At 49.3% G+C, this 25,275-nt stretch overlaps 1 protein-coding gene across 3 annotated transcripts in view; it reads right to left on the bottom strand.

Annotated features, from left to right (window-relative positions):
• GLS (glutaminase) overlaps nt 1–25,275 on the bottom strand; it is a 130,047-nt gene that overhangs the window by 73,542 nt on the left and 31,230 nt on the right. For all 3 annotated transcript variants that reach the window (XM_038749414.1, XM_038749416.1, XM_038749415.1), the window contains exons 2-4: nt 21,411–21,507; nt 18,921–19,042; nt 1,658–1,787 (exon numbers count right to left, since the gene is read on the bottom strand). In XM_038749414.1, coding sequence (XP_038605342.1) covers nt 1,658–1,787; nt 18,921–19,042; nt 21,411–21,507 — 349 coding nt within the window. The remainder of the gene's footprint in view (nt 1–1,657; nt 1,788–18,920; nt 19,043–21,410; nt 21,508–25,275) is intronic.

Here is a 25,275-nt window from a genome sequence, read left to right as displayed (position 1 = left end):
ACACATAGAGACAGTCCCTACCCAACATTGGGCTCACAGTCTAAAAGGGGGAGATAGAGAACAAAACCAAACTTACTAACAAAATAAAATAAATAGAATAGCTATGTACAAGTAAAATAAATAAATAGAGTAATAAATATGTACAAACATATATACATATATACAGGTGCTGTGGGGAAGGGAAGGAGGTAAGATGGGGGGGATGGAGAGGGGGACGAGGGGGAGAGGAAGGAAGGGGCTCAGTCTGGGAAGGCCTCCTGGAGGAGGTGAGCTCTCAAAAGGGCCTTGAAGGGAGGAAGAGAGCGAGCTTGGCGGAGGGGCAGAGGGATTGGGGGCATTCCAGGCCCGGGGGATGACGTGGGCCGAGGGTCGATGGCGGGACAGGCGAGAACGAGGTACGGTGACGAGATTAGCTGCGGAGGAGCGGAGGGTGCGGGCTGGGCTGGAGAAGGACAGAAGGGAGGTGAGGTAGGAGGGGGCGAGGGGATGGACAGCCTGGAAGCCCAGGGTGAGGAGTTTCTGCCTGATGCGCAGATTGATTGGTAGCCACTGGAGATTTTTGAGGAGGGGAGTAATATGCCCAGAGCGTTTCTGGACAAAGATAATCCGGGCAGCAGCATGAAGTATGGATGAGGAAACTGAGGCCCAGAGAAGTGAAGTGACTTGCCCAAAGTCACACAGCTGACAAGTGGCGGAGCCAGGATTTGAACCCGTGATCTCTTACTCCAAAGCCCGGGCTCTTTCCACTGAGCCACGCTGCTTCTCTGATTCAGTCCACTGGACGGGCCCCGCGGCGGGCGCTTGAACTTCCACTGTCACATGGCCTGGCCCGGGGCTGGAGGGGCCTCCCTAGTTGGGTCCCCACGCTACCACCGCCGCACTCTGGGACCGTCGCACGACGGCGAGCGGGACGGCCCTCCGGGCTGAGGAAAGGACTCGGCGCCCACATCCTCCCCGGGATACTGCGGCTCCTCCAATGCCAACTCATTGGAAAAGGACGAGGCCCCAGTGGAACGGCTTCCTGGGACCACCCGCCCCAATCCCGGGCCTTGGCCTGATCTGGGACTGGGAGGACTGGGGGGTGGGGGGGGGGGGGGGGGCTGGACTGGGAGGACTGGACTGAACCAGAAAGACTCAGGGCTGCCCATGATGCCAGACGACTTAATGCAACCATTCCACTGAAATATTCCTGGGGAGACTTGGCAGAAGCAGTCTAGGAGTCAGAAGGTCGTGGGTTCTAATCCTGGCTCCACCACATGTCTGGTGCTGTGTGACCGTGGGCCACCCACTTCACTTCTCTGGCCCTCAGTTACCTCATCTGTAAAATGGGATTAAGACTGTAGGCCCATGTGGGACAGGGACTGTGTCCAACCTGATTAACTTGTATCTACCCCAGGGCTTAGAACAGTGCTTGACACATAGTTAGCACTTAACACTTACCATAAGGATCATTTATTATTATTATTATGTAGAAAGAAATTAGACTCCTGCTAATGCTAACCTGAATGCCAGTTAAAAAATTTTCAAAACAAATCAATTGGTCTTAGGATTCCCATCTGAAATCAAGTGACCGCAGATTCGATGATTTGGCTCTCTGTGGTTCAACGCTTGCTAAAACAACTGGGTGGGAAACGAAATCTTCATGCAGAAAAGGTACCTTTCCTCCCGACTGCTTCTTCGCACTTTCGTACAGCTCATCGATGTGAGAGGTGAAAGACATAAAGTCTGGAATGACAAACTTCCTTCTGAAGGCTTGAGTCAGCAACACAATGTTGCTTTGTACACACCTGCGCAGCAAGAAGAAAAAAGACGTTACAGCCAAGGGTCCTTCTGGAAACCGTACAGAAACGCCAAAGAGGCCCAGTTTCCATTTCGGGGAGGGGCGGGGGAGAGGGGAAAGGAGGGGGATGGAAAGAGAAAGAGAGGGAGATGGAGGAAAGGAGAGAGAGGGAGGAAAGGGAAGAGATAGAGCAGGAGAAAGAAGGAAAAACAAAGAGAGGGAGAAAGGAGGAAAGAAAGGAGAGAGAGGGAGGAAAGGAGAGAGGGAGGAAGGGGGCGAGAGAGAGAAAGGGAGAGAGGAAGAGGGAAAAGGGGGAGAGAGAGGGAGGAAGGGAGAAAGAAGGAGAAAGGGAGAGAGGGAGAGGGAGAAAGGAGGAGAGAGAGAGGGAGAAAGGAGGAGAGAGAGAGAAAGGAGAGAGAGGGAGGAAAGGAGAGAGGGAGGAATGGGGAGAGAGAGAAAGGGAGAGAAGAAGAGGGAAAAGGGGGAGAGAGAGGGAGGAAGGGAGGAAGGGAGAAAGGGAGAAAGAAGGAGAAAGGGGGAGAGAGAGAGAGAGGGAGAAAGGAGGAGAGAGGGAGGAAAGGAGAGAGGGAGGAAGGGGGAGAGAGAAAGGGAGAGAGGAAGAGGGAAAAGGGGGAGAGAGAGGGAGAAAGGGAGAAAGAAGGAGAAAGGGAGAGAGGGAGAGGGAAAAGGGGGAGAGAGAGGGAGGAAGGGAGAAAGGGAGAAAGAAGGAGAAAGGGAGAGAGGGAGAGGGAGAAAGGAGGAGAGAGAGAAAGGAGAGAGAGGGAGGAAAGGAGAGAGGGAGGAATGGGGAGAGAGAGAAAGGGAGAGAGGAAGAGGGAAAAGGGGGAGAGAGAGGGAGGAAGGGAGAGAAAAGGAGGGAAAGAGGGAGGGAGGGAGAGTTGGAGGGAGAGAGGGAGGGAGAGAAGAGGAGGAAGGGAGCAGGGGAGGAAGGGAGAGAGAGGGACGTGAGGGGGAAGGAAGAGAAAGAGAGCAGGAGGGAGGGAGAAGGGGAAGAAGGGGGGAGGAAGAGAAAGAGAGGGAGGGGGAGAGAGAGAAGGGAAAGGGGAGGGAGGGGAAGAGGGTGAAAGAGAAGGAGAAAGGGAGGAAAGAAGAGATGGAGAGAGGTGAAGGAGGAAAGGCAGGGAAGGGAGGAAAGGAGCAGCATGTGCCTTGGGAGCAGCCAGCAATCAGTCAGCAAAGGGCAAATGCGTCAGGAGGAGATGATCGGGGGTGGGTTTGGCACACACTGCGGAATAGCTGTCTGGCCGGCCCCGGCACACCGGGGATGAGTGGGGGCCCAGGACTGTCGCTGACAAGAGGAAAACAAGGGCTTGGGCCTCCACACCAAGAAGCTACTGTGGGGGTGCTGGCCCCCGGCACTGCCACTCACCCGGTTCAAACGCTATGAGACCAGAGGCCGCTATTTAATAACAACAATAATCATTCAATAAAATAACCACCACATCTGTTTAGAACCTACTCTGCACTAAGCATTGGAGAAGATACAATGTTGATACAAGATACAAGAATGCATCTTTGTTGTTGTGGTAGCATACTCTCCCAGGTGCTTAGTACAGCGCTCTGCACACAATAAGCGCTCAGTAAATACCATGGATTGAATGACTGATTGAGCTTTGTGGTAGGAACCCCTTTGAGACTGCAGTAGAAAGAAGTGAACTACCTTTCTCAGCTTTCCCCCACTCCTTTGGCTCCTTTACTTTTAATTCTCCTTTTCTCCTGTTTCCCTTATTGCTAGATTAGTTACCCAAAAAATAGCCACCCTCACAAAACGATGCCCAAACTAAGAACCAACAGCTGCTGTAGCCGCATGGCCTAATGGAAAGATCCTGGGCCTGGGAGACGGGTCGTGGGTTCTAATCCTGGCTCTGCCAATTGTCTGTTGTGTGACCTTGGGCAAGTCACTTTGCTTCTCTCTGCCTCAGTTACCTAATCTGGAAAATGGGGATGGTGACTATGACCCCCATATGGGACAGGGACTGTATCCAACCTGATTCGCTTGTTTCCATCCCAGCGCTTGGAACAGTGACACGTAGTAAGCACTTAACAAAGACCATAAAATAAAATAACAAATAAATGCAAGAAAATCAGATCAGACGCAGTCTCTGACCCACGTGGGGGGCTTCCGGTCTAGGGAGTTTTGGAGAACTGAATCTCCTTTCACAATTGAGGAAACTGAGGCACAGAGAAGCAGAGTGACGGGCCCAAGGTGGGCCGGGAGGCAAATAGCAGAACCGGCATGAGTTGTTGGGTAGGGACCGTCTCTATATGTTGCCAACTTGTACTCCCCAAGCGCTTAGTACAGTGCTCTGCACACAGTAAGCACTCAATAAATACGACTGAACGAATGAATGAACCCAGGTCCCGATTCCCAGGCCTAGGCCACACTGCTTTCCCCTAAACTCGGTCCAATAAGAGCAACAAAGCCACCGTGGAAAACGGTGCTGGGCTTTGCTTGCTCTTCACATTGCCTCCTCCAACCCTAGTTAATAATAATAATAATAATAATGTTGGCATTTGTTAAGCGCTTACTATGTGCAAAGCACTGTTCTAAGCGCTGGGGGGATACAAAGTAATCAGGTTGCCCCACGTGGGGCTCACAGTCTTAATCCCCATTTTACAGATGAGGTAACTGAGGCTCAGAGAAGTGACTTGCCCAAGGTCACACAGCAGACATGTGGTGGAGCCGGGATTCGAACCCATGACCTCTGACTCCAAAGCCCGTGCTCTTTCCACCGAGCCACGCTGCTAGCTGTCGTTCTGCTTGCTAGACTGGACACTCCTCGAGGACAGGGACCACGTCTACTGACTTACTGGACTCTTCAAGCGCTCAGTCCAGTGCTCAGAGCAAAGGACACACTCAGTCAACACGGTTGGCAAACAGATCTTGTAGGCGTCTACAGGGAAGTGCCCCTGGTGAAGTCTTCCCTCGTAATAAAAATAATAAAAATAATAGTGGTCTTTAGTAACTGCTTACGATGTGCCAGGCACTATACTAATAATACTATTATTAGTGTTAACACTTAGTAATTATAATAATTAATTGTTATAATAATATAATTATTATATATAACAATATAATTATCATTATAATATAATCAATATAATGATACATAATAATAATATAATAATGATGGCACTTAAGCGTTTACTATGTGCAAAGCACTGTTCTAAGCACTGGGGAGGTTACAAGGTGATCAGGTTGTCCCACGGGGGGCTCACAGTCTTAATCCCCATTTTACAGAAGAGATACTGAGGCCCAGAGAAGTGAAGTGACTTGCCCAAAGCCACACAGCTGACAATTGGCGGAGCCAGCATTTGAACCCATGACCTTGGACTCCAAAGCCCGGGCTCTATCCACTGAGCCATACAGTATAATAAATATTATAAATAATTAATTATAATAATTGATACTAATTAATATTAGTGTTAATACTATTGCTACTAATAATAATGATGGCATTTATTAAGCACTTACTACGTGCAAGTCACTGTTCTAAGCACTGGGGGAGATACAAGGTGATCAGGTTGCCCCCGGGAGACTCACAGTCTTAATCCTCATTTTACAGATGAGGGAACTGAGGCACAGAGAATAATAATAATAGTAATAATGGCAGTTTATTAAGCGCTTACTATGTGCAAGGCACTGTTCTAAGCACTGGGGAGGTTACAAGGTGATCAGGTTGTCCCACGGGGGGCTCATAGTCTTAATCCCCATTTTACAGATGAGATACTGAGGCCCAGAGAAGTGAAGTGACTTGCCGAAAGCCACACAGCTGACAAATGGCGGAGCCGGGATTTGAACCCATGACCTCTGACTCCAAAGCCCGGGCTCTTTCCACTGAGCCATACAGTATAATAAATATTATATATAATTAATTATAATAATTGATACTAAATATTAGTATTGATACTATTATTACTAATGATAATGATGGCATTTATTAAGCACTTACTATGTGCAAATCACTGTTCTAAGCACTGGGGGAGATACAAGGTGATCAGGTTGTCCCCCGAGAGACTCACCGTCTTAATCCTCATTTTACAGATGAGGGAACTGAGGCACAGAGAATAATAATAATAATAATAATAATAATGGCATTTTATTAAGCGCTTACTATGTGCAAATCACTGTTCTAAGCGCTGGGGAGGTTACAAGGGGATCAGGTTGTCCCACGGGGGGTCACAGTCTTCATCCCCATTTTACAGATGAGGTAACTGAGGCCCAGAGAAGTTAAGTGACTTGCCCAAAGTCGCACAGCTGACAAGTGGCGGAGTCGTGATTTGAACCCATAATAATAATAATGATGGAATTTATTAAGCGCTTACTATGTGCAAAGCACTGTTCTAAGCGCTGGGGAGGTTACAAGGTGATCAGGTTGTCCCACGGGGGGGCTCATAGTCTTAATCCTCATTTTACAGATGAGGGAACTGAGGCACGGAGAAACTAAGTGACTTGCCCAAAGTCACACGGCTGACAAGTGGCGGAGTCGGGATTTGAACCCCTGACAACCCTGTGAGCCCCCCTGTGGGACAACCTGATCCCCTTGTAACCTCCCCAGCGCTTAGAATAGTGCTTTGCACATAGTAACCGCTTGATAAATATTTATTTATTACATATTTATTACTCTATTTATTTATTTATTTATTTATTTTACTTGTACATTTCTATCCTATTTATTTTATTTTGTTGGTATGTTTGGTTCTGTTCTCTGTCTCCCCCTTTTAGACTGTGAGCCCGCTGTTGGGTAGGGACTGTCTCTATGTGTTGCCAATTTGTACTTCCCAAGCGCTTAGTACAGTGCTCTGCACATAGTAAGCGCTCAATAAATACGACTGACTGATTGATTGATTGATTGATAAATGCCATCATTTTTATTATTACTCGCCCAGCTCGCCGGCTGTCGGACCGAGAGGGTAGCGATTCCCGGTTGGTTCATTGGCCGTGTCAGGCTGGGCTGACACGATGGTTTTCCGAAGAAGAAATCCCTTCCAGAGCACTGAACTCGGTTTGAGGGAGTAAGTCTGGGCTCCCGAGGCAGGGAGGAACTGACTCGGCTTCCAAATCCATCGATTAACGGTAGCGGAAAGAGCCCGGGCCCGGAGTCAGAGGATCAATAAATACGATTGAATTCAATAAATACGACTGAATGAATGAATGTATATCTATCTATCTATATATGTATAAGGACCTGTATATGTATTTGTATATACTTATTACTCTATTTACTTCTACATATTTATTCTAGCCTGTGAGCCCACTGTTGGGTAGGGACCGTCTCTATATGTTGCCGGCTTGTGCTTCCCAGGCGCTTAATACAGTGCTCTGCACACAGTAAGCGCTCAATAAATACGATTGATTGATTGAAATACAATTGAATGAATATATATCTATAAGGACCTGTATATATACCTGTATATATGTTTGTATGTATTTATTACTCTATTTTTTTACTTTACTTGTACATATTTCATCATCATCATCATCAATCGCATTTACTGAGCGCTTACTATGTGCAGAGCACTGTACTAGAGAAGCAGCATGGCTCAGTGGAAAGAGCCCGGGCTTTGGAGTCAGAGGTCATGGGTTCAAATCCCAGCTCCGCCACTTATCAGCTGTGTGACTTTGGGCAAGTCACTTCACTTCTCTGCGCCTCAGTGACCTCATCTGGAAAATGGGGATGAAGACTGTGAGCCCCCCGTGGGACAACCTGATCACCTTGTAACCTCCCAAGCGCTTAGCACAGTGCTTTGCACATAGTAAGCGCTTAATAAATGCTATCATTATTATTATTATTACTAAGCACTTGGGAAGTACAAATTGGCAACATATAGAGACAGTCCCTACCCAACAGTGGGCTCACAGTCTAAAAGGGGGAGACAGAGAACAAAACCAAACATACTAACAAAATAAAATAAATAGAATAGATATGTACAAATAAAATAGAGTAATAAATATGTACAAACATATATACATATATACAGGTATATACATATATACAGGTTTATTTATATATATTTATATGTATTTAGATATTTATATATTTATTTATATATTTATTTATATATATTTATTCTATTTTATTTTGTTAACATGTTTGGTTTTGTTGTCTGTCTCCCCCTTCTAGACTGTGAGCCCGTTGTTGGGTAGGGACCGTCTCTGTTGCTGACTTGTATTTCCCAAGCGCTTCGTACAGTGCTCTGCCCACAGTAAGCGCTCAATAAATACGACTGAATGAATGACCTGGGTTCTAATCCCAGTTCTGCCGCTGGCCTGCTCTATGACCTTGGGCAAGTCACTTCACTGAGCCTCGGCTCCCTCATCAGGAAAATGGGGCTTGACTAAATCCTACTCTCTCCGGAGAAGCAGCGTGGCTCAGGGGAAAGAGCCCGGGCTTGGGAGTCAGAGGTCACGGGTTCAAATCCCGGCTCCACCAATTGTCCCCCTTCTAGACTGTGAGCCCACTGTTGGGTAGGGACTGTCTCTATATGTTGCCATCTTGTACTTCCCAAGCGCTTAGTACAGTGCCCTGCACACAGTAAGCGCTCAATAAATACGATTGATTGATTGTCAGCTGTGTAACTTTGGGCAAGTCACTTCACTTCTCTGGGCCTCAGTGACCTCATCTGTAAAATGGGGATTAAGACTGTGAGTCCCCCGTGGGACAACCTGATCACCTTGTAACCACCCCAGTGCTTACAACATCATCATCATCATCAATCGTATTTATTGAGCATTTACTATGTGCAGAGCACTGTACTAAGCGCTTGGGAAGTACAAATTGGCAACATATAGAGACAGTCCCTACCCAACAGTGGGCTCACAGTCTTTGCACATAGTAAATGGCTTAATAAATGCCATCATCATTATTATTATTATTACTTCTAATGTGAGCCCCACATGGGATAGGGAATGTGTCCAACCTGATCATCTTATATCCACTCCAGTGCTTCGAACACTGCTTGACACATAGTAAGCGCTTAACAAGCACCAGAGAAGCAGCGTGGCTCAGTGGAAAGAGCCCGGGCTTTGGAGTCAGAGGTCATGGGTTCAAATCCCGGCTCCGCCAGTTGTCAGCTGTGTGACTTTGGGCAAGTCACTTCACTTCTCTGGGCCTCAGTTACCTCATCTGGAAAATGGGGATTAAAACTGTGAGTCCCCCCCTGGGACAACCCGATCACCTCGTAACCTCCCCAGCGCTTAGAACAGTGCTTTGCACATAGTAAGCGCTTAATAAATGCCATCATTATTATTATTATTATTACTTCTAATGTGAGCCCCACATGGGATAGGGAACGTGTCCAACCTGATCATCTTATATCCACTCCAGTGCTTCGAACACTGCTTGACACATAGTAAGCGCTTAACAAGCACCATTATGATCACAAATTATTATTACTTGAGCGCTTACTGTGTGCAAAGCACTTGGGAGACTACACCACAAAAGTTGGTAGACGCATTCCCTGCCCTTAACAAGCACCATTATTATCACGAATTATTATTACTTGAGCGCTTACTGTGTGCAAAGCACTTGGGAGACCACACCACAAAAGTTGGCAGACGCATTCCCTGCCCTTAACAAGCACCATTATTATCACGAATTATTATTACTTGAGCGCTTACTGTGTGCAAAGCACTTGGGAGACCACACCACAAAAGTTGGCAGACGCATTCCCTGCCCTTAACAAGCACCATTATTATCACGAATTATTATTACTTGAGCGCTTACTGTGTGCAAAGCACTTGGGAGACCACACCACAAAAGTTGGTAGATGCAGTCCCTGCCCTTAACAAGCACCATTATGATCACAAATTATTATTACTTGAGCGCTTACTGTGTGCAAAGCACTTGGGAGACCACACCACAAAAGTTGGTAGATGCATTCCCTGCCCTTAACAAGCACCATTATTATCACAAATTATTATTACTTGAGTGCTTACTGTGTGCAAAGCACTTGGGAGACCGCACCACAAAAGTTGGTAGATGCATTCCCCGCCCTTAACAAGCACCATTATTATCACGAATTATTATTACTTGAGCGCTTACTGTGTGCAAAGCACTTGGGAGACCGCACCACAAAAGTTGGTAGATGCATTCCCCGCCCTTAACAAGCACCATTATGATCACGAATTATTATTACTTGAGCGCTTACTGTGTGCAAAGCACTTGGGAGACCACACCACAGAAGTTGGTAGATGCATTCCCTGCCTTTAACAAGTACCATTATTATCACAAATTATTATTACTTGAGCGCTTACTGTGTGCAAAGCACTTGGGAGACCACACCACAAAAGTTGGTAGACGCACTCCCTGCCCACAAGGAGTTTACGGTCTCTAGTAGCTTACGCTTGCTGAACCCCAAAATCAAAGAAAGAAGGAAGTGATTCTTCATAACAAAGACCCAGTTGTCAACAGAGCTCATTAAAAGGAGCAGTTGGTCGGGGCGGGGGGCGTTAATAATCGGCCTTTCTTAAAAAGGAAGTTTATAATTAACAGCATTAAGCCGCTGGCCAAGTATGAAGAGCAGAGAGACACCCCCATCTCCATGGAGATGGAGAGTTACTTGGTAGGAGTCCCCCATTGCCAACGTTTGCCTTTAACGTCTGAGTCATTCGTTCATTCAATCGCATTTATTCATTCATTCATTCAATCGTATTTATTGAGCGCTTACTGTGTGCAATGCACTGTACTAAGCGCTTGGGAAGTTCAATTTGGCAACATCTAGACACGGTCCCTACCCAACAGCGGGCTCACAGTCTAGTAAGTACTCAACAGAGAACTTAGAGCAGCAGCGTGGCTCAGTGGAAAGAGCCCGGGCTTTGGAGTCAGAGGTCATGGGTTCGAATTCCGACTCCACCACGTCTGCTGTTGACCTTGGGGAAGTCACTTAACTTCTCTGAGCCTAAATGACCTCATCTGTAAAATGGGGATTAAGACTGTGAGCCTCACGTGGGACAACCTGATCACCTTGTAACCTCCCCAGCGCTTAGAACAGTGCTTTGCACATAGTAAGCGCTTAATAAATGCCATTATTATCTTTTAGACTGTGAGCCCACTGTTGGGTAGGGACTGTCTCTATATGTTGCCAACTTGTACTTCCCAAGCGCTTAGTACAGTGCTCTGCACACAGTAAGCGCTCAATAAATACAATTGATTGATTGATAGAAGGGGGAGACAGACAACAAAGCAAAACATATTAACAAAATAAAATAAATAGAATAAATATGTACAAATAAAATAGGGTAATAAATACGTACAAACATATATACATATATACAGGTGGTGTGGGGAGGGGAAGGAAGTAAGGGGGGCAGGGGCAGGAGGGGAATTTGTTATTAAGCGCTTACTATGTGCAAAGCACTGCTCTAAGCACTGGAAAAAACACAAGAGCAGTTTCCCCTTGGCCACCCTCCCTCCCCGACGTCCTTGATGTCTCACGTCAATCAATCAATCAGTCAATCGTATTTATTGAGCGCTTACTGTGTGCAGAGCACTGTACTAATTTATTGAGCGCTTACTGTGTGCAGAGCACTGTACTAATTTATTGAGCGCTTACTGTGTGCAGAGCACTAAGCGCTTGGGAAGTACAAATCGGCAACATGTAGAGACGGTCCCTACCCAACAATGGGCTCACAGTCTAGAAGGGGGAGACAGACAACAAAACAAAATGAGCAGACAGGTGTCAATACTGTCAGGATAAATAGAATTTAAGCTATATACACATCATCATCATCAATCGTATTTATTGAGCACTTACTGTGTGCAGAGCACTGTACTAAGCGCTTGGGAAGTACAAGTACACCATTAATAAAATAGAGTAATAAATATGTACCAATGTATACAACTGCTGTGGGGAGGGGAAGGGGAGGGAGGGGGTGATGGGGAGGGGAAGAGGAGAGGAAAAAGGGGGGGCTCAGTCCGGGAAGGCCTCCTGGAGGAGGTGAGCTCTCAGTAGGGCTTTGAAGGGACGAAGAGAGCTAGTTTGGCGGATGTGTGGAGGGAGGGTATTCCGGGCCAGAGGCCGATGGTGGGACAGGCGAGAACGAGGCACAGTGGAGGTTAGCAAGTCGATTATTTAAGTCTTGAATTTCTAATGGCCACACAAGGTGGGTGTGTATCTGTGATGATGATGGTATTTGTTAAAACGCTTATTATGTGCCAAGCACAGTTCTAAGAGCTGAGGTAGAAACATTATCAATCAATCGCATTTATTGAGCGCTTACTGTGTGCAGAGCACTGTACTAAGCGCTTGGGAAGTACAAGTTGGCAACATATAGAAACGGTCCCTACCCAACAGTGGGCTCACAGTCTAGAAGGGGGAGACAGACAACAAAACCAAACATATTAATAAAATAAAATAAAATAAAATAAAATAATAAAATAAAACAGTCCCTGTCCCACGTGGGGCTCCCAGCCTTCATCCCCATTTTACAGATGAGGCCACTGAGGCCCAGAGAAGTCAAGGCACTTCCCCAAAGTAGGTGGTGGAGCCCGGATCAGAACCCAGGTCCTTCTGACTCCCATTCCCATGCGCCATCCATTAAGGCACAGCTGTGTGTGTACACAGAAGCAGTGTGGTTAAGTGGAAAGAGCCCAGGCTTGGGAGTCAGAGGTCGCGGGTTCTAATCCCGGCTCCGCCACATGTCTGCTGTGTGACCTTGGGCAAGTCACTTCACTTCTCTGAGCCTCAGTTCCCTCATCTGTAAAATGGGAATAAAGATTGGGAGCCCCACGTGGGACAACCTGATCAATCTGTATCTGCCCCCAGTGCTTAGAACAGTGTTTCGCACATAGTAAGCACTTAACAAATGCCATCATTATTATTATTATTCTTATTACATGCATGAGTACGTGTGTGTGTGTGTGTTTTAAATTGATCCAATAATCTGAAATGCTCTAACCTAATCTCATCTCCCAAAAGCCAGGAACAGCGGGAGCGATGCAGACGAACCTGAGCCTGTAAGGTTACGACGTTCAAAAGTAATAATAATAATACTAATGATGGCATTTGTTAAGCGCTTACTATGTGTGAAGCACTGTTCTAAGCGCTGGGGGGGGGGATACAAGGTGATCAGGTTGTCCCACGGGGGGCTCACCGTCTTAATCCCCATTTTACAGATGCGGGCACTCAGGCACAGAGAAGTTAGGTGACTTGCCCAGAGTCACACAGCTGACAAGCGGCGCAGCCAGGATTAGAACCCATGACCTCTGACTCTCAAGCCCAGGCTCTTTCCACGGAGCCACGCTGCTTCTCAGCCCAAAGTAGTGCCTATTTTAGGCTAAATAGGATCCTGGTGGGCTGTAGCACCAAGACACGCATGAAGGCGTATCCCCCTCTTCCTGCCCACAGTACTTGGGTATACCCTGGCCCAGTGGATGGAGCACAGGCCTGGGAATCAGAAAGACTTGGGTTCTAATCCCACCTCCGCCACTTGTCTCCTGGGCAGATCACTTAACTTCTCTATGCCTCAGTTCCCTCGTCTGTATAATGGGGATTAAGACCGTGAGCCCCATGTGGGACAGGGACTGTGTCCAACACGATTAATTTGTACCTACCCCAACGATTAGAACACTGCCTGGCACATAGTAAGGGATGAGGATGATGATGATGATAATGGCATTTGGTAAGCGCTTACTACGTGCAGAGCACTGTTCTAAGCGCTGAGGGGGAATACAAGGTGATCAAGTTGTCCCATGTGGGGCTCACAGTCTTAATCCCCATTTTACAGATGAGGTAACTGAGGCTCAGAGAAGTGACTTGCCCAAGGTCACACACACCAGACATGTGGCGGAGTCGGGATTCAAGCCCGTGACCTCTGACTCCAAGACCGGGCTCTTTCCACTGAGCCACGCTGCTTAACAAATACTATAAAAAAAAGTCACATCATTTCTTGGTGCCTCAGTTTCCTCATCCTCTAGACCGTAAGCTCACTGTGGGTAGGGAATGTATCTATTTATTGTTATATTGCACTTTCCTAAGTGCTTAGTACAGTGCTCTGTACACAGTAGGCAAGCCCTCAATAAACTCGCCTGACTGACTCATCTGTACAACAGGGATTATGTCTGATCTGTTTCTCTTGGCTTAGGATGGGGCTTGGCAAAGAGTGAGCAAGCGTGAACAGATGCCCCTGATACAAAGAAAGAGGGCGCGGGTGCCAGCCTGCCGCCCGTGCCCGTAGGCTGGCAGAGTTCGTCTCCCTCCTTCTCTCTCTCTCTCTGTTCCTCTAGTTCCCCTGCAGAGGTAGCCAGGGGCAACGCCCATCTTTGAATGACTCCCCCAGCCCGCCTGCCCTGGCATCATCATCATCATCATCATCATCAATCGTATTTATTGAGCGCTTACTATGTGCAGAGCACTGTACTAAGCGCTTGGGAAGTACAAATTAGCAACATATACAGACAGTCCCCACCCAACAGTGGGCTCACAGTCTAAAAGGGGGAGACAGAGAACAAAACCAAACATACTAACAAAATAAAATAAATAGAATAGATATGTACAAGTAAAATAAATAGAGTAATAAATATGTACAAACATATATACATATATACAGGTGCTGTGGGGAAGGGAAGGAGGTAAGATGGGGGGGATGGAGAGGGGGACAAGGGGGAGAGGAAGGAAGGGGCTCAGTCTGGGAAGGCCTCCTGGAGGAGGTGAGCTCTCAAAAGGGCCTTGAAGGGAGGAAGAGAGCTAGCTTGGCGGATGGGCAGAGGGACTGGGGGCATTCCAGGCCCGGGGGATGACGTAGGCCGGGGGTCGATGGCGGGACGGGCGAGAATGAGGTACGGGGAGGAGATTAGCGGCGGAGGAGCGGAGGGTGCGGGCTGGGCTGGAGAAGGAGAGAAGGGAGGGGAGGTAGGAGGGGGCGAGGGGATGGACAGCCTTGAAGCCCAGGGAGAGGAGTTTCTGCCTGATGCGCAGATTGATTGTTAGCCACTGGAGATTTTTGAGGAGGGGAGTAATATGCCCAGAGCGTTTCTGGACAAAGATAATCCGGGCAGCAGCATCAGCTGGCATCACGTCTGGCACTAGTGGAGGGGCCAGACCCGAGTCCCCAGCAGCCAGATCACCACCCCACTGCGACCCCCAGGACCATTCTGGGGGCTGGGTTCCCCTCAATCCCCCCCCACCAACGGAGGAGGGACCGAGCTAGGATCCCAGCTCCCCGATCTGTTTAATTCATTAAACTAATTCACGATGGCATCTGTTAAGCGCTTACTCTGTGCCAAGCACTGTCCTAAGCACTAGGGGGGAATACAAGGTAATCGGGTTGTCCCACACGGTGCTCACAGTCTTAATCCCCATTTTCCAAATGAGGTAACAAGCTCAGAGAAGTTCAGTGACTTGCCCAGAGTCACATCATCATCAATCGTATTTATTTAGCGCTTACTGTGTGCAGAGCACCGTACTAAGCGCTTGGGAAGTACAAGTTGGCAACATATAGAGACAGTCCCTACCCAACAGTGGGCTCACACAGCTGACGAGTGGCGGAAACAGGATTAGAAGACGCCCAAGCCTGGGCTCTTTCCACTGAGCCATGCTGCTTCTCTGTTTAACCACACAACAGTCTTCGCTTGGCAATTCTGCATTTCTTGATGAACTTCCATATAGAGCATCTATATGGAAGTCTACCGTGGCTTCCAGATGTGGCCTCCCCAACGCTCAGCCCACCGTGTCGGGAGGAGGACGGGGGACAGGCTGGTCCGCACGCCCCAAATCCTGTCCGAAGAAGTGGGGCATCTGAAACACTACGGGGAGAGAGAACGAACGTCCACTTGAGGAAGTGCTCCCCAAAAGCATGATTCACCAGGCAGGGGGTGAGGGGAGGGTCCCAGGCCCATCTGGATGCCGGCTGGTGGTCCATGGATCAATCAATCAATCAATCGTATTTATTGAGCGCTTACTGTGTGCAGAGCGCTGTACTAAGCGCTTGGGAAGTACAAGTTGGCAACATCTAGAGACAGTCCCTACCCAACAGTGGGCTCACAGTCTAAAAGGGGGAGACAGAGAACAAAACCAAACATACTAATGAAGTAAAATAAATAGAATAGATATGTACAAGTAAAATAAATAGAGTAATAAATATGTACACACATATATACATATATACAGGTGCTGTGGGGAAGGGAAGGAGGTAAGATGGGGGGGATGGAGAGGGGGACGAGGGGGAGAGGAAGGAAGGGGCTCAGTCTGGGAAGGCCTCCTGGAGGAGGTGAGCTCTCAGTAGGGCCTTGAAGGGAGGAAGAGAGCTAGCTTGGCGGAGGGGCAGAGGGATTGGGGGCATTCCAGGCCCGGGGGATGACGTGGGCTGGGGGTCGATGGCGGGACAGGCGAGACCGAGGTACGGTGAGGAGATTAGCGGCAGAGGAGTGGAGGGTGCGGGCTGGGCTGGAGAAGGAGAGAAGGGAGGTGAGGTAGGAGGGGGTGAGGTGATGGACAGCCTTGAAGCCCAGGGTGAGGAGTTTCTGCCTGATGCGCAGATTGATTGGTAGCCACTGGAGATTTCTGAGGAGATGGCAGCACCAGCTGGGGCTACAGTGGCCAGAGGCCTGCCCCACAGCCTTGGGGGTAGGGAGCGGGGAGACCCACCGACCGAGCAGGCCAATGAGCATCGTGGTGCCAACCCGCTGGCTCGTGGCCCTACAGCTCGCGGAGCGCTCAGTCCATCCCCCGGGCTCCTCTGGCCGGCCCGGGGACTCGCTGTGGTCATCCCCTCCTGAGAGCTCACCTCCTCCAGGAGGCCTTCCCAGACTGAGCCCCCTTTTTCCTCTCCTCCTCCCCATCCCCCCTGCCCTACCTCCTTCCCCTCCCCACAGCACCTGTATATGTTTGTACAGATTTACCACTCTATTTATTTTACTTGTCCATGTTTACTATTCTATTTATTTTGTTAATGATGTGCATCTAGCTTTATTTCTATTTATTCTGATGACTTGACACCTGTCCATATAATAATAATAATAATGATGGCATTTATTAAGCGCTTACTATGTGCAAAGCACTGTTCTAACCGCTGGGGAATTTACAAGGTGATCAGGTTGTCCCACGTGGGGCTCACAGTCTTAATCCCCATTTTACAGAGGAGGTAACTGAGGCCCAGAGAAGTGAAGTGACTTGCCCAAAGTCACACAGCTGACAAGTGGCGGCAGAGCCGGGATTTGAACCGATGACCTCTGACTTCAAAGCCCGGGCTCTATCCACTGACCCACACTGCTTCCCTACTTCCCAAGCGCTTAGTACAGTGCTCTGCACACAGTAAGCGCTCAATAAATACGACCGAATGAATGAATCCCGGTGAAGGACCGGGACAGGCCCGGGAAAATCCAGCCGTGGACGGAGGCCATCCCCAGTTGTTCCTCTGCGTGGCCGAGCGGCCGGAGCCACAGATCCCTCGGGGGGCCTGGAGAGAGAGCCGGACCAGAGGGCTGGAGCAGGGACCGGAACGGGGCCGTGGGGAGAGGGAAAAGAGGGCGGGGTGGGGGGAATCCTTGTCCAGTGGCCTGGCTTTGGCGCTCCGACCAACGTTCCCGGGTCCGGAGCCACAGAGGCTGGATACTCCGACATCTCTGGCCCAACCCTGTTGCCCAGGCCCAGCTCTGCGGCAGGTAGCCGTGCCCCGTGGCCAGAAAGCCGGCAGCTCTCACACCCACTGCTCGAGGCGAGGCAGTACAGCCTAGCGGGGAGAGCCCAGGGTGGGGAGTCGGTAGACTTGGCTCCATTACTTCCCTACTGGGTCACCGCGGGTCAGTTCCCTCCCCTCTCTGGGCCTCTCAACTTCCCCATGTGTTTGGAGGAGATAAGACACCTGCTCCTTCTCCCTCCCTCCCCCTCCCCTTCAGACTATGAATCCCGTGTGAAACCAATACCGGGACGATGTCTGAGCTACCCTGGATCAGTCCCAGGGCTCGGTCTGGGGCCTAGCACTGAGGAAGCGGCGAGTCAACATCGTCCTTATCGTCTGTCCCTGACCCTGAGACACAGCCTCCCCCCCGGGGCCTTCCTGCCACGCTGACCTCCTGAGATGACGTCCTTTCCCGGGGATGTTTCAACTGTAGGTCTGAAAGGCCTTTCTTGGCTGGGCCCACTGGCCATCCCTCCAAGAGTGGACTTGGCAGGGCAGTATCCTTCCCCTCCTCCTGCTACCCTGCCCTGCTGAAACATACTCTTTCCCCCTCGCCCGCCCTGCCCGGCAGGTCTGGAAGAGACGGAGGAAACAGGGACTGAGATGGCGGAGGAGAGGAAAGCCCCCCGCGCCCGCCCACCGAGTCCATGGCCGGATCCCCTTAAGGCAGATGCCTTGACTAGGGGTTATGGCGGGGGGGGCTTCACTGCTCCACGCCTCTGGGCCACCAGGCCTCAGGGCCACCGAGCCAGAGGGGAATAATAATAATAATAATAATAATAATAATGGCATTTATTAAGCGCTTACTATGTGCAAGTCTTTTAGACTGTGAGCCCACTGTCGGGTAGGGACCGTCTCTATCTGTTGCCAATTTGTACTTCCCAAGCACTTAGTACAGTGCTCTGCACATAGTAAGCGCTCAATAAATACGATTGATGATGATGATGATGCAAAGCACTGTTCTAAGCGCTGGGGAGGACACAAGGTGATCAGCTCGTCCCACGGGGGGCTCACAGTCTTCATCCCCATTTTCCAGACGAGGGAACTGAGGCCCAGAGAAGTGAAGGGACTTGCCCAAAGTCACACAGCTGACAGCTGGCGGAGCCGGGACTTGAACCCATGACCTCGGACTCCAAAGCCTGTGCTCTTTCCATTGAGCCACGCTGCTTTTCCATGGGAATCAATTACCCACGAGTCACTGGACAACAGGAGAAAGTGAGTGAAAGCCACCGGCCCGGCCAGAACCTCTTCAGCCGGAACCACCCGCGTCCCCCCGGCTATCGGAGGAGCTCATCTGGGGCCGGGCGGGCCAGGTCACGCGGCATTTTCCGCAGGGGGACATTCAGAGGGACTTCGCCTCCGCGCTGAGGGCCACAGAACCCCCAGCAGGCTCCGATTTCACCGAGTCTCGCATTTCACCACCCTCGTGGTTCCACGAGCACCTTGCCTAAGGGGAGTCTACCGTCCCGGCCGCGGCGCCGGGGCCTAGGGGAAGCTTACTTTTTAAAAAGATCCTTGTCCAGCATGACGCCGTCTGAGGTGGTCTGGAGAGTTAATCGTAGCATGTCCATGCACTCCTTCAGCCGGGGATCGGAGGTGCGCAAGCCCGTAGATTTGAGCGCCTGAGGAGACAGAAGGCAGTCCCTCGCTCACCAAATCTGCTTTCATTCATTCAGTCGAATTTGCTGAGTGCTCACTGTGTGCACAGCACCGTACTAAGCGCTTGGGAGAGTACCGTGCAACAATAAACAGATACATTCCCCGCCCGCAATGAGCTTACAGTCTAGAGAAGGGAAGGCAAACATTAATATCAATAAATAAATGACTGATAGGGACATAAGCGCCGCAGGGCTGGGAGGCGGGGGATGAACTTTTTTAGACTGTGAGCCCACTGTTGGGTAGGGACTGTCTCTATATGTTGCCAATTTGTACTTCCCAAGCGCTTAGTACAGTGCTCTGCACATAGTAAGCGCTCAATAAATATGATTGATGATGAACAAAGGGAGTAAATCAGGGTGATGCAGAAGGGAGTGGGAGGAGAGGAAAGGGGGACTTTGTCGGGGCTTCTATTTATTTATTTTACTTGTACATATCTATTCTATTCATTTTATTTTGTTAATATGTTTGGTTTTGTTCTCTGTCTCCCCCTTCTAGACTGTGAGCCCACTGTTGGGTAGGGACTGGTCTCTATATGTTGCCAACTTGTACTTCCCAAGCGCTTAGTACAGTGCTCTGCACACAGTAAGCGCTCATTAAATACGATTGATTGATTGTCGGGGCTTCTAGGCTGCGAGCCCGTTGTTGGGTGGGGACCGTCTCTCTATGTGGCCGCCTTGTACTTCCCAAGCGCTTAGTCCAGTGCTCCGCACACAGTAAGCGCTCAATAAATACGGCTGAATGAATGGGAAGGCCGCTCAATAAATACGACAATGAATGGGAAGGCCTCTTGGAGGTGAGCCTTCAATAGGTCTTGAAGGAGGGGAGAGTCACTGTCTGTCGGATTTGAAGAGGGAGGATGTTCCAAGCCACAGGTAGGACGTGGGCGAGAGGCTGGCAGCAAGACAGACGGGATCGAGACAGAAGGTTAGAATTAGAAGTGAGAAGGTTAATTAAGGGTATATTCTAACCACTGCACGCCCTTTTATTGCCTTGTCTTGCCCTAAGCCGTCGAGTTGTCTCCGACCCATAGTGACTCCATGGACACATCTGTCCCAGTATGTCCCAACTCCATCTGCCATCATTCTGGTAGTAGATCTAAACAGTTTTCTTGCTAAAAAATACGGAAGTGGTTTATTGCTGCCTTCTTCCATGCAGGAAAAACTTGAGTTTCCGTCCTTGACTCTCTCCCAGGCTGCTGCTACCCAGGGCAGGTGAGTTTGACTTGTAGCAGATTGCTTTTCACTCGCTAGCCCAGGCTAGGAACTGAAGTCCTCTTATTACTCCACCCAAATTCCTCCTTAGTGGGGACCATCCTTGCTTAAAGCATTGATAAGCCCCAAACGGTCAAGGGAAACAAGAAAAATGAGAAATAAAATGAGGAAACAAAGTTGAGGGCGAAGCCGGCAGCCCTAAGCACAACTTAGGGGAAATAGTACGGCTTAGTGGATGGAGCCCAAGCCTCGGAGTCAGAAGGACCTGGGTTCTAATCTCCGCTCCGCCAACTGTCAGCTGTGTGACTTTAGGCAAGTCACTTAACTCCTCTGGACCTCCGTTACCTCATCTGTAAAATGGGGATTAAAACTGGAGCCCCATAATAATAATAATAATGGCATTTGTTAAGCGCTTACTATGTGCAAAGCGCTGTTCTAAGCGCTGGGGGGGATACAAGGTATTCAGTTTGTCCCCCGTGGGGCGCACAGTCTTAATCCCCATTTTACAGATGAGGTAACTGAGGCTCAGAGAAATTAAGTGACTTGCCCAAGGTCACACAGCAGACGTGGGGGAGCGGGATTCGAACCCACGATCTCTGACTCCAAAGCCCGTGCTCTTCCCATTGAGCCACGGGACAGGGACCTTGCCCAACCTAATTATCTCTCTACACCAGAGCTCAGTACAGTACCTGGCACATAGTGAGCACTTAAGAAATACCATTTAAAGAAAAGGAGAAAAACACACACACACTTTTCCACCCAAATTTGACTCCCAAACTCCTCCTTGAAGAAGCAGAGAAGCAGCGTGGCTCAGTGGAGAGAGCCCGGGCTTTGGAGTCAGAGGTCATGGGTTCAAGTCCCAGCTCCACCACTTGTCAGCTGTGTGACTTCGGGCAAGTCACTTCGCTTCTCTGGGCCTCAGTTACCCCATCTGTAAAATGGGGATGAAGACGGTGAGCCCCCTGTGGGACAACCTGATCACCTTGTAACCTCCCCAGCGCTTAGAACGGTGCTTTGCACATAGTGAGTGCTTAATAAATTCCATCATTATTATTATTATTATTACGTACTGGGGGAGAGGGGGAAAAGGAGAGGGAGAGAGAGAGAACAAACAACTCACGGTGATGAATTTGTGGACGGGTATTTTCTCTTGCCCTTCTGCAATGGTATAAAACAGCAAATCCTCCAGGCTGGGGAGAAGACCCTGCTTTATCTTACTAGAAAAACAAGAGGAGAGAAAGAGAAACAGACACAAAATGAATTCCTACACCTTCGTTCTGAATAGAAGCACGCTTGTAACGCCAAAAGCTAGATTTTCATCATCATCATCATCAATCGTATTTATCGAGTGCTTACTGTGTGCAGAGCACTGTACTAAGCGCTTGGGAAGTACATCAGATCTCTGCATTTCCGGCTACCAAGCTCACAACCATCATCGAGGGCACTGACTGGGTGCCTTCTGCGTGTGGAACAATGTGCTGAGCGCTTGGGAAAGTACTACAGCGTTATCAGACACAATCCCGGCCTCCAAGGAGCTCTGAGTCTAGCGGGGAGCCAGGATACTTCATCATCAATCGTATTTATTGAGCGCTTACTGTGTGCAGAGCACTGTACTAAGCGCTTGTATGATACTTGCATGAATTATAGATAGGGAGAGTATAAAAGACATGTACGCAAATGCTTCAGGGGGTGGAGGCATTTCAGGGCCTAAGAAGAATGGAAGGGTCACGGTGGAAATTGCGGGGGATAAAAGTTGCGGGGGAAGCAGCGTGGCCTAGTGGATAAAGCCTGGGAGTCAAGAGGACCTGGGTTCTAATCCTGCTTGTCTGCTGCGAGACCTTGAGAAAGACCACTCCTCTGGGCCTCAGTTCCCTCATCTGTAAAATGGGGATTAAGAGCGTGAGCCCCACGTGGGAGAGGGACGGTGTCCAACCTTGATTAACTCACATCTACCCCAGCACTTAGTACACAGCCTGGCACATACTAAGCACTTAATACCGTAAAAGTAAAACAAAAAAGGCAGGGTGGTCTAGTGGAAAGATCCCAGGCCTGAGAATGAGAAGAGCGTGGTTCTGATCCCAGCTCTGCCACTTAATAATAATAATAATGGCATTTATTAAGCGCCTATGTGCAAAGCACTGTTCTAAGCGCTGGGTTGCCTGCTGTGTGGCGTTGGGGAAGTTATTTCAGTTCTCTGAGCCTCCTCAGCTGCAAAATGGGGATTTAATCCCTGTTCTCCCTCCTACTTGGACTGTGAGTCCCCTGTGGGTCAGGGACTCCGTCCATCCTGATTACTGTGTTTCTGCCCCAGGACCTAATGGAGTGGCACATAGTAAGTGCTTAACAAATTCCACGCACACACAAAAAAACAACGTGGTCGCAATGGACTTTGCAGACGGGGAGAGCAGTGGCTTTTAGGGGGTTCCAGGGGAGGAAAACGAGGCTCAAAGAGGTCAAACGGCCGGCCCGAGGTCTTGCAGTAGTGTTCTGGACCCCCCAACCCAATCAATCAATCAATCAATCGTATTTATTGGGCACTTACTGTGTGCAGAGCACTGGACTAAGCGCTTGGGAAGCACAAGTTGGCAACATATACAGACAGTCCCTACCCAACAGTGGGCTCACAGTCTAAAACGGGTCCATTTACCATCTGGACCCATTTCCTCCCTGTGGGTCTCAGGCAAGAGCGTACTACTACTGCTAATAACATTAATGGTATTTGTTAAGCGCTTACTGTGTGCCAGGCACTGTACTAAGCGCTGGGGTGGATACAAGCAAATCGGGTTGGACACAGCCCCTGCCCCACGTGGGGCTCAGTCTCAATCCCCATTTCACAGATGAGGGAACTGAGGCACAGAGAAATGAACTGACTTGCCCATGGCTACACAGCAGACAAGTGGCGGAGCCGGAATTTGAACTCATAACCTTCTGACTCCCAGGCCCGGACTCTAGAGAAGCAGCGTGGCTCAGTGGGAAGAGCCCGGGCTTTGGAGTCAGAGGTCACTGGTTCAAATCACGGCTCCGCCAATTGTCAGCTGGGAGACTATGGGCAAGTCACTTCACTTCTCTGGGCCTCAGTGACCTCATCTGCAAAATGGGGATTAAGACTGAGAGCCCCCCGCGGGACAACCTGATCACCTTGTAACCTCTCCAGCGCTTAGAACAGTGCTTTGCACATAGTAAGCGCTTAATAAATGCCATCATTACTATTATTGTTACCCACCGGACCATGCTGCTTCTCCAGCAGAACTCCAGCCCACCCTCCCCCTTGTCCTTTAATCAATAATAATAATGTTGGCATTTGTTAAGCGCTTACTATGTGCAAAGCACTGTTCTAAGCGCTGGGGGGGGGGGTACAAAGTGATCAGGTTGTCCCATGTGGGGCTCACAGTCTTAATCCCCATTTTACAGATGAGGTAACTGAGGCTCAGAGAAGTTAAGTGACTTGCCCAAGGTCACACAGCAGACATGTGGCGGAGCCAGGATTCGAACCCATGACCTCTGACTCCAAAGCCCGTGATCTTTCCACTGAGCCACGCTGCTTCTCCAATCAATCAATCGTATTTACTGAGCGCTTACTGTGTGCAGAGCACTGTACTAAGCGCTTGGGAAGTACAAGTTGGCAACATACTAGTCTAGGGGGAGACAGACATTAAAGGACCTTTAAGGACCCGGAACCCTACTGAGCGACCCTGGGATGCAGGAGAGGTCCCTGGGAGAGCCCAGTGAGATTCGGGGGGATCCCGAGCTGCCTCCGAGTGAACCCCGAATCAGTCTGGTGCCTCGAACTCACAACCCAGGTGGCAGGGATGGGTGCCGGGTGGAGCGGGGGGACACACGGGTAGGAAACCCGGTGGCTCTGCTGGATCATCCTCTCCCAAGCGCTTAGTCCAGTGCTCCGCACCCATTTTAGACTGTAAGCCCACTGTTGGGTAGGGACTGTCTCTATATGTTGCCAATTTGTACTTCCCAAGCGCTTAGTACAGTGCTCTGCACACAGTAAGCGCTCAATAAATACGATTGATGATGATTAGGCAGCATGGAGAAGCAGTGTGGCTCAGTGGAAAAGAGCCCGGGCTTTGGAGTCAGAGGTCATGGGTTCAAGTCCCAGCTCTGCCAATTGTCAGCTGGGTGACTTTGGGCAAGTCACTTCACTTCTCTGGGCCTCAGTGACCTCATCTGGAAAATGGGGATGAAGGCTGTGAGCCCCCCTGTGGGACAACCTGATCACCTTGCAACCTCCCCAGTGCTTAGAACAGTGCTTTGCACATAGTAAGCGCTTAGTAAATGCCATCATTATTATTATTATTAGGCGCTCAATAATTACCACTGATTGATTTATCTGGGAGCCAAGAGAATCTGATCTGGTCCACCTCGCTGCCACCCTGCAGTCTCCACCGGGGGGATCCTCTGAGCCCCCTGTCTCAAACAATAATCATTATTATTAATAATAATAATACTTTTAATAATAATAATGATGGTATTTGTTAAGCACTTACTATGTGCAAAGCACTGTTCAAAGCGCTGGGGGGATACCAGGTGATCAGGTTGTCCCACGTGGGGCTCACAATCTTAATCCCCATTTTACAGATGAGGTAATTTAGGCCCAGAGAAGTGAAGTGACTTGCCCAAAGTCACACAGCTGACAATTGGCAGAGTTGGGATTTGAACCCATGACCTCTGATCTATTCTATCTATTTTACTTTGTCAGTATGTTTGGTTTTGTTCTCTGCCTCCCCCTTTTAGACTGTGAGCCCACTGTTGGGTAGGGACTGTCTCTATATGTTGCCAACTTGGACTTCCCAAACGCTTAGTATAGTGCTCTGCACACAGTAAGCGCTCAATAAATACGATTGATTGACTCCAAAGCCCGTGCTCTTTCCATTGAGCCAAGTACTTATGGTACTTGTTAAGCGCTTACTATGTGCCAAGCACTGTCCTAAGCACGGGTAGATACAACCTAATCAGGTTGGACACAGTCCCTG

Source organism: Tachyglossus aculeatus, chromosome 7 (genome assembly GCF_015852505.1).
Source record: "Tachyglossus aculeatus isolate mTacAcu1 chromosome 7, mTacAcu1.pri, whole genome shotgun sequence".
Taxonomy (NCBI): Eukaryota; Metazoa; Chordata; class Mammalia; order Monotremata; family Tachyglossidae; genus Tachyglossus; species Tachyglossus aculeatus.
Note: the sequence above shows the minus strand (reverse complement) of the source record. Positions and strands in the feature narration are given on the sequence as shown.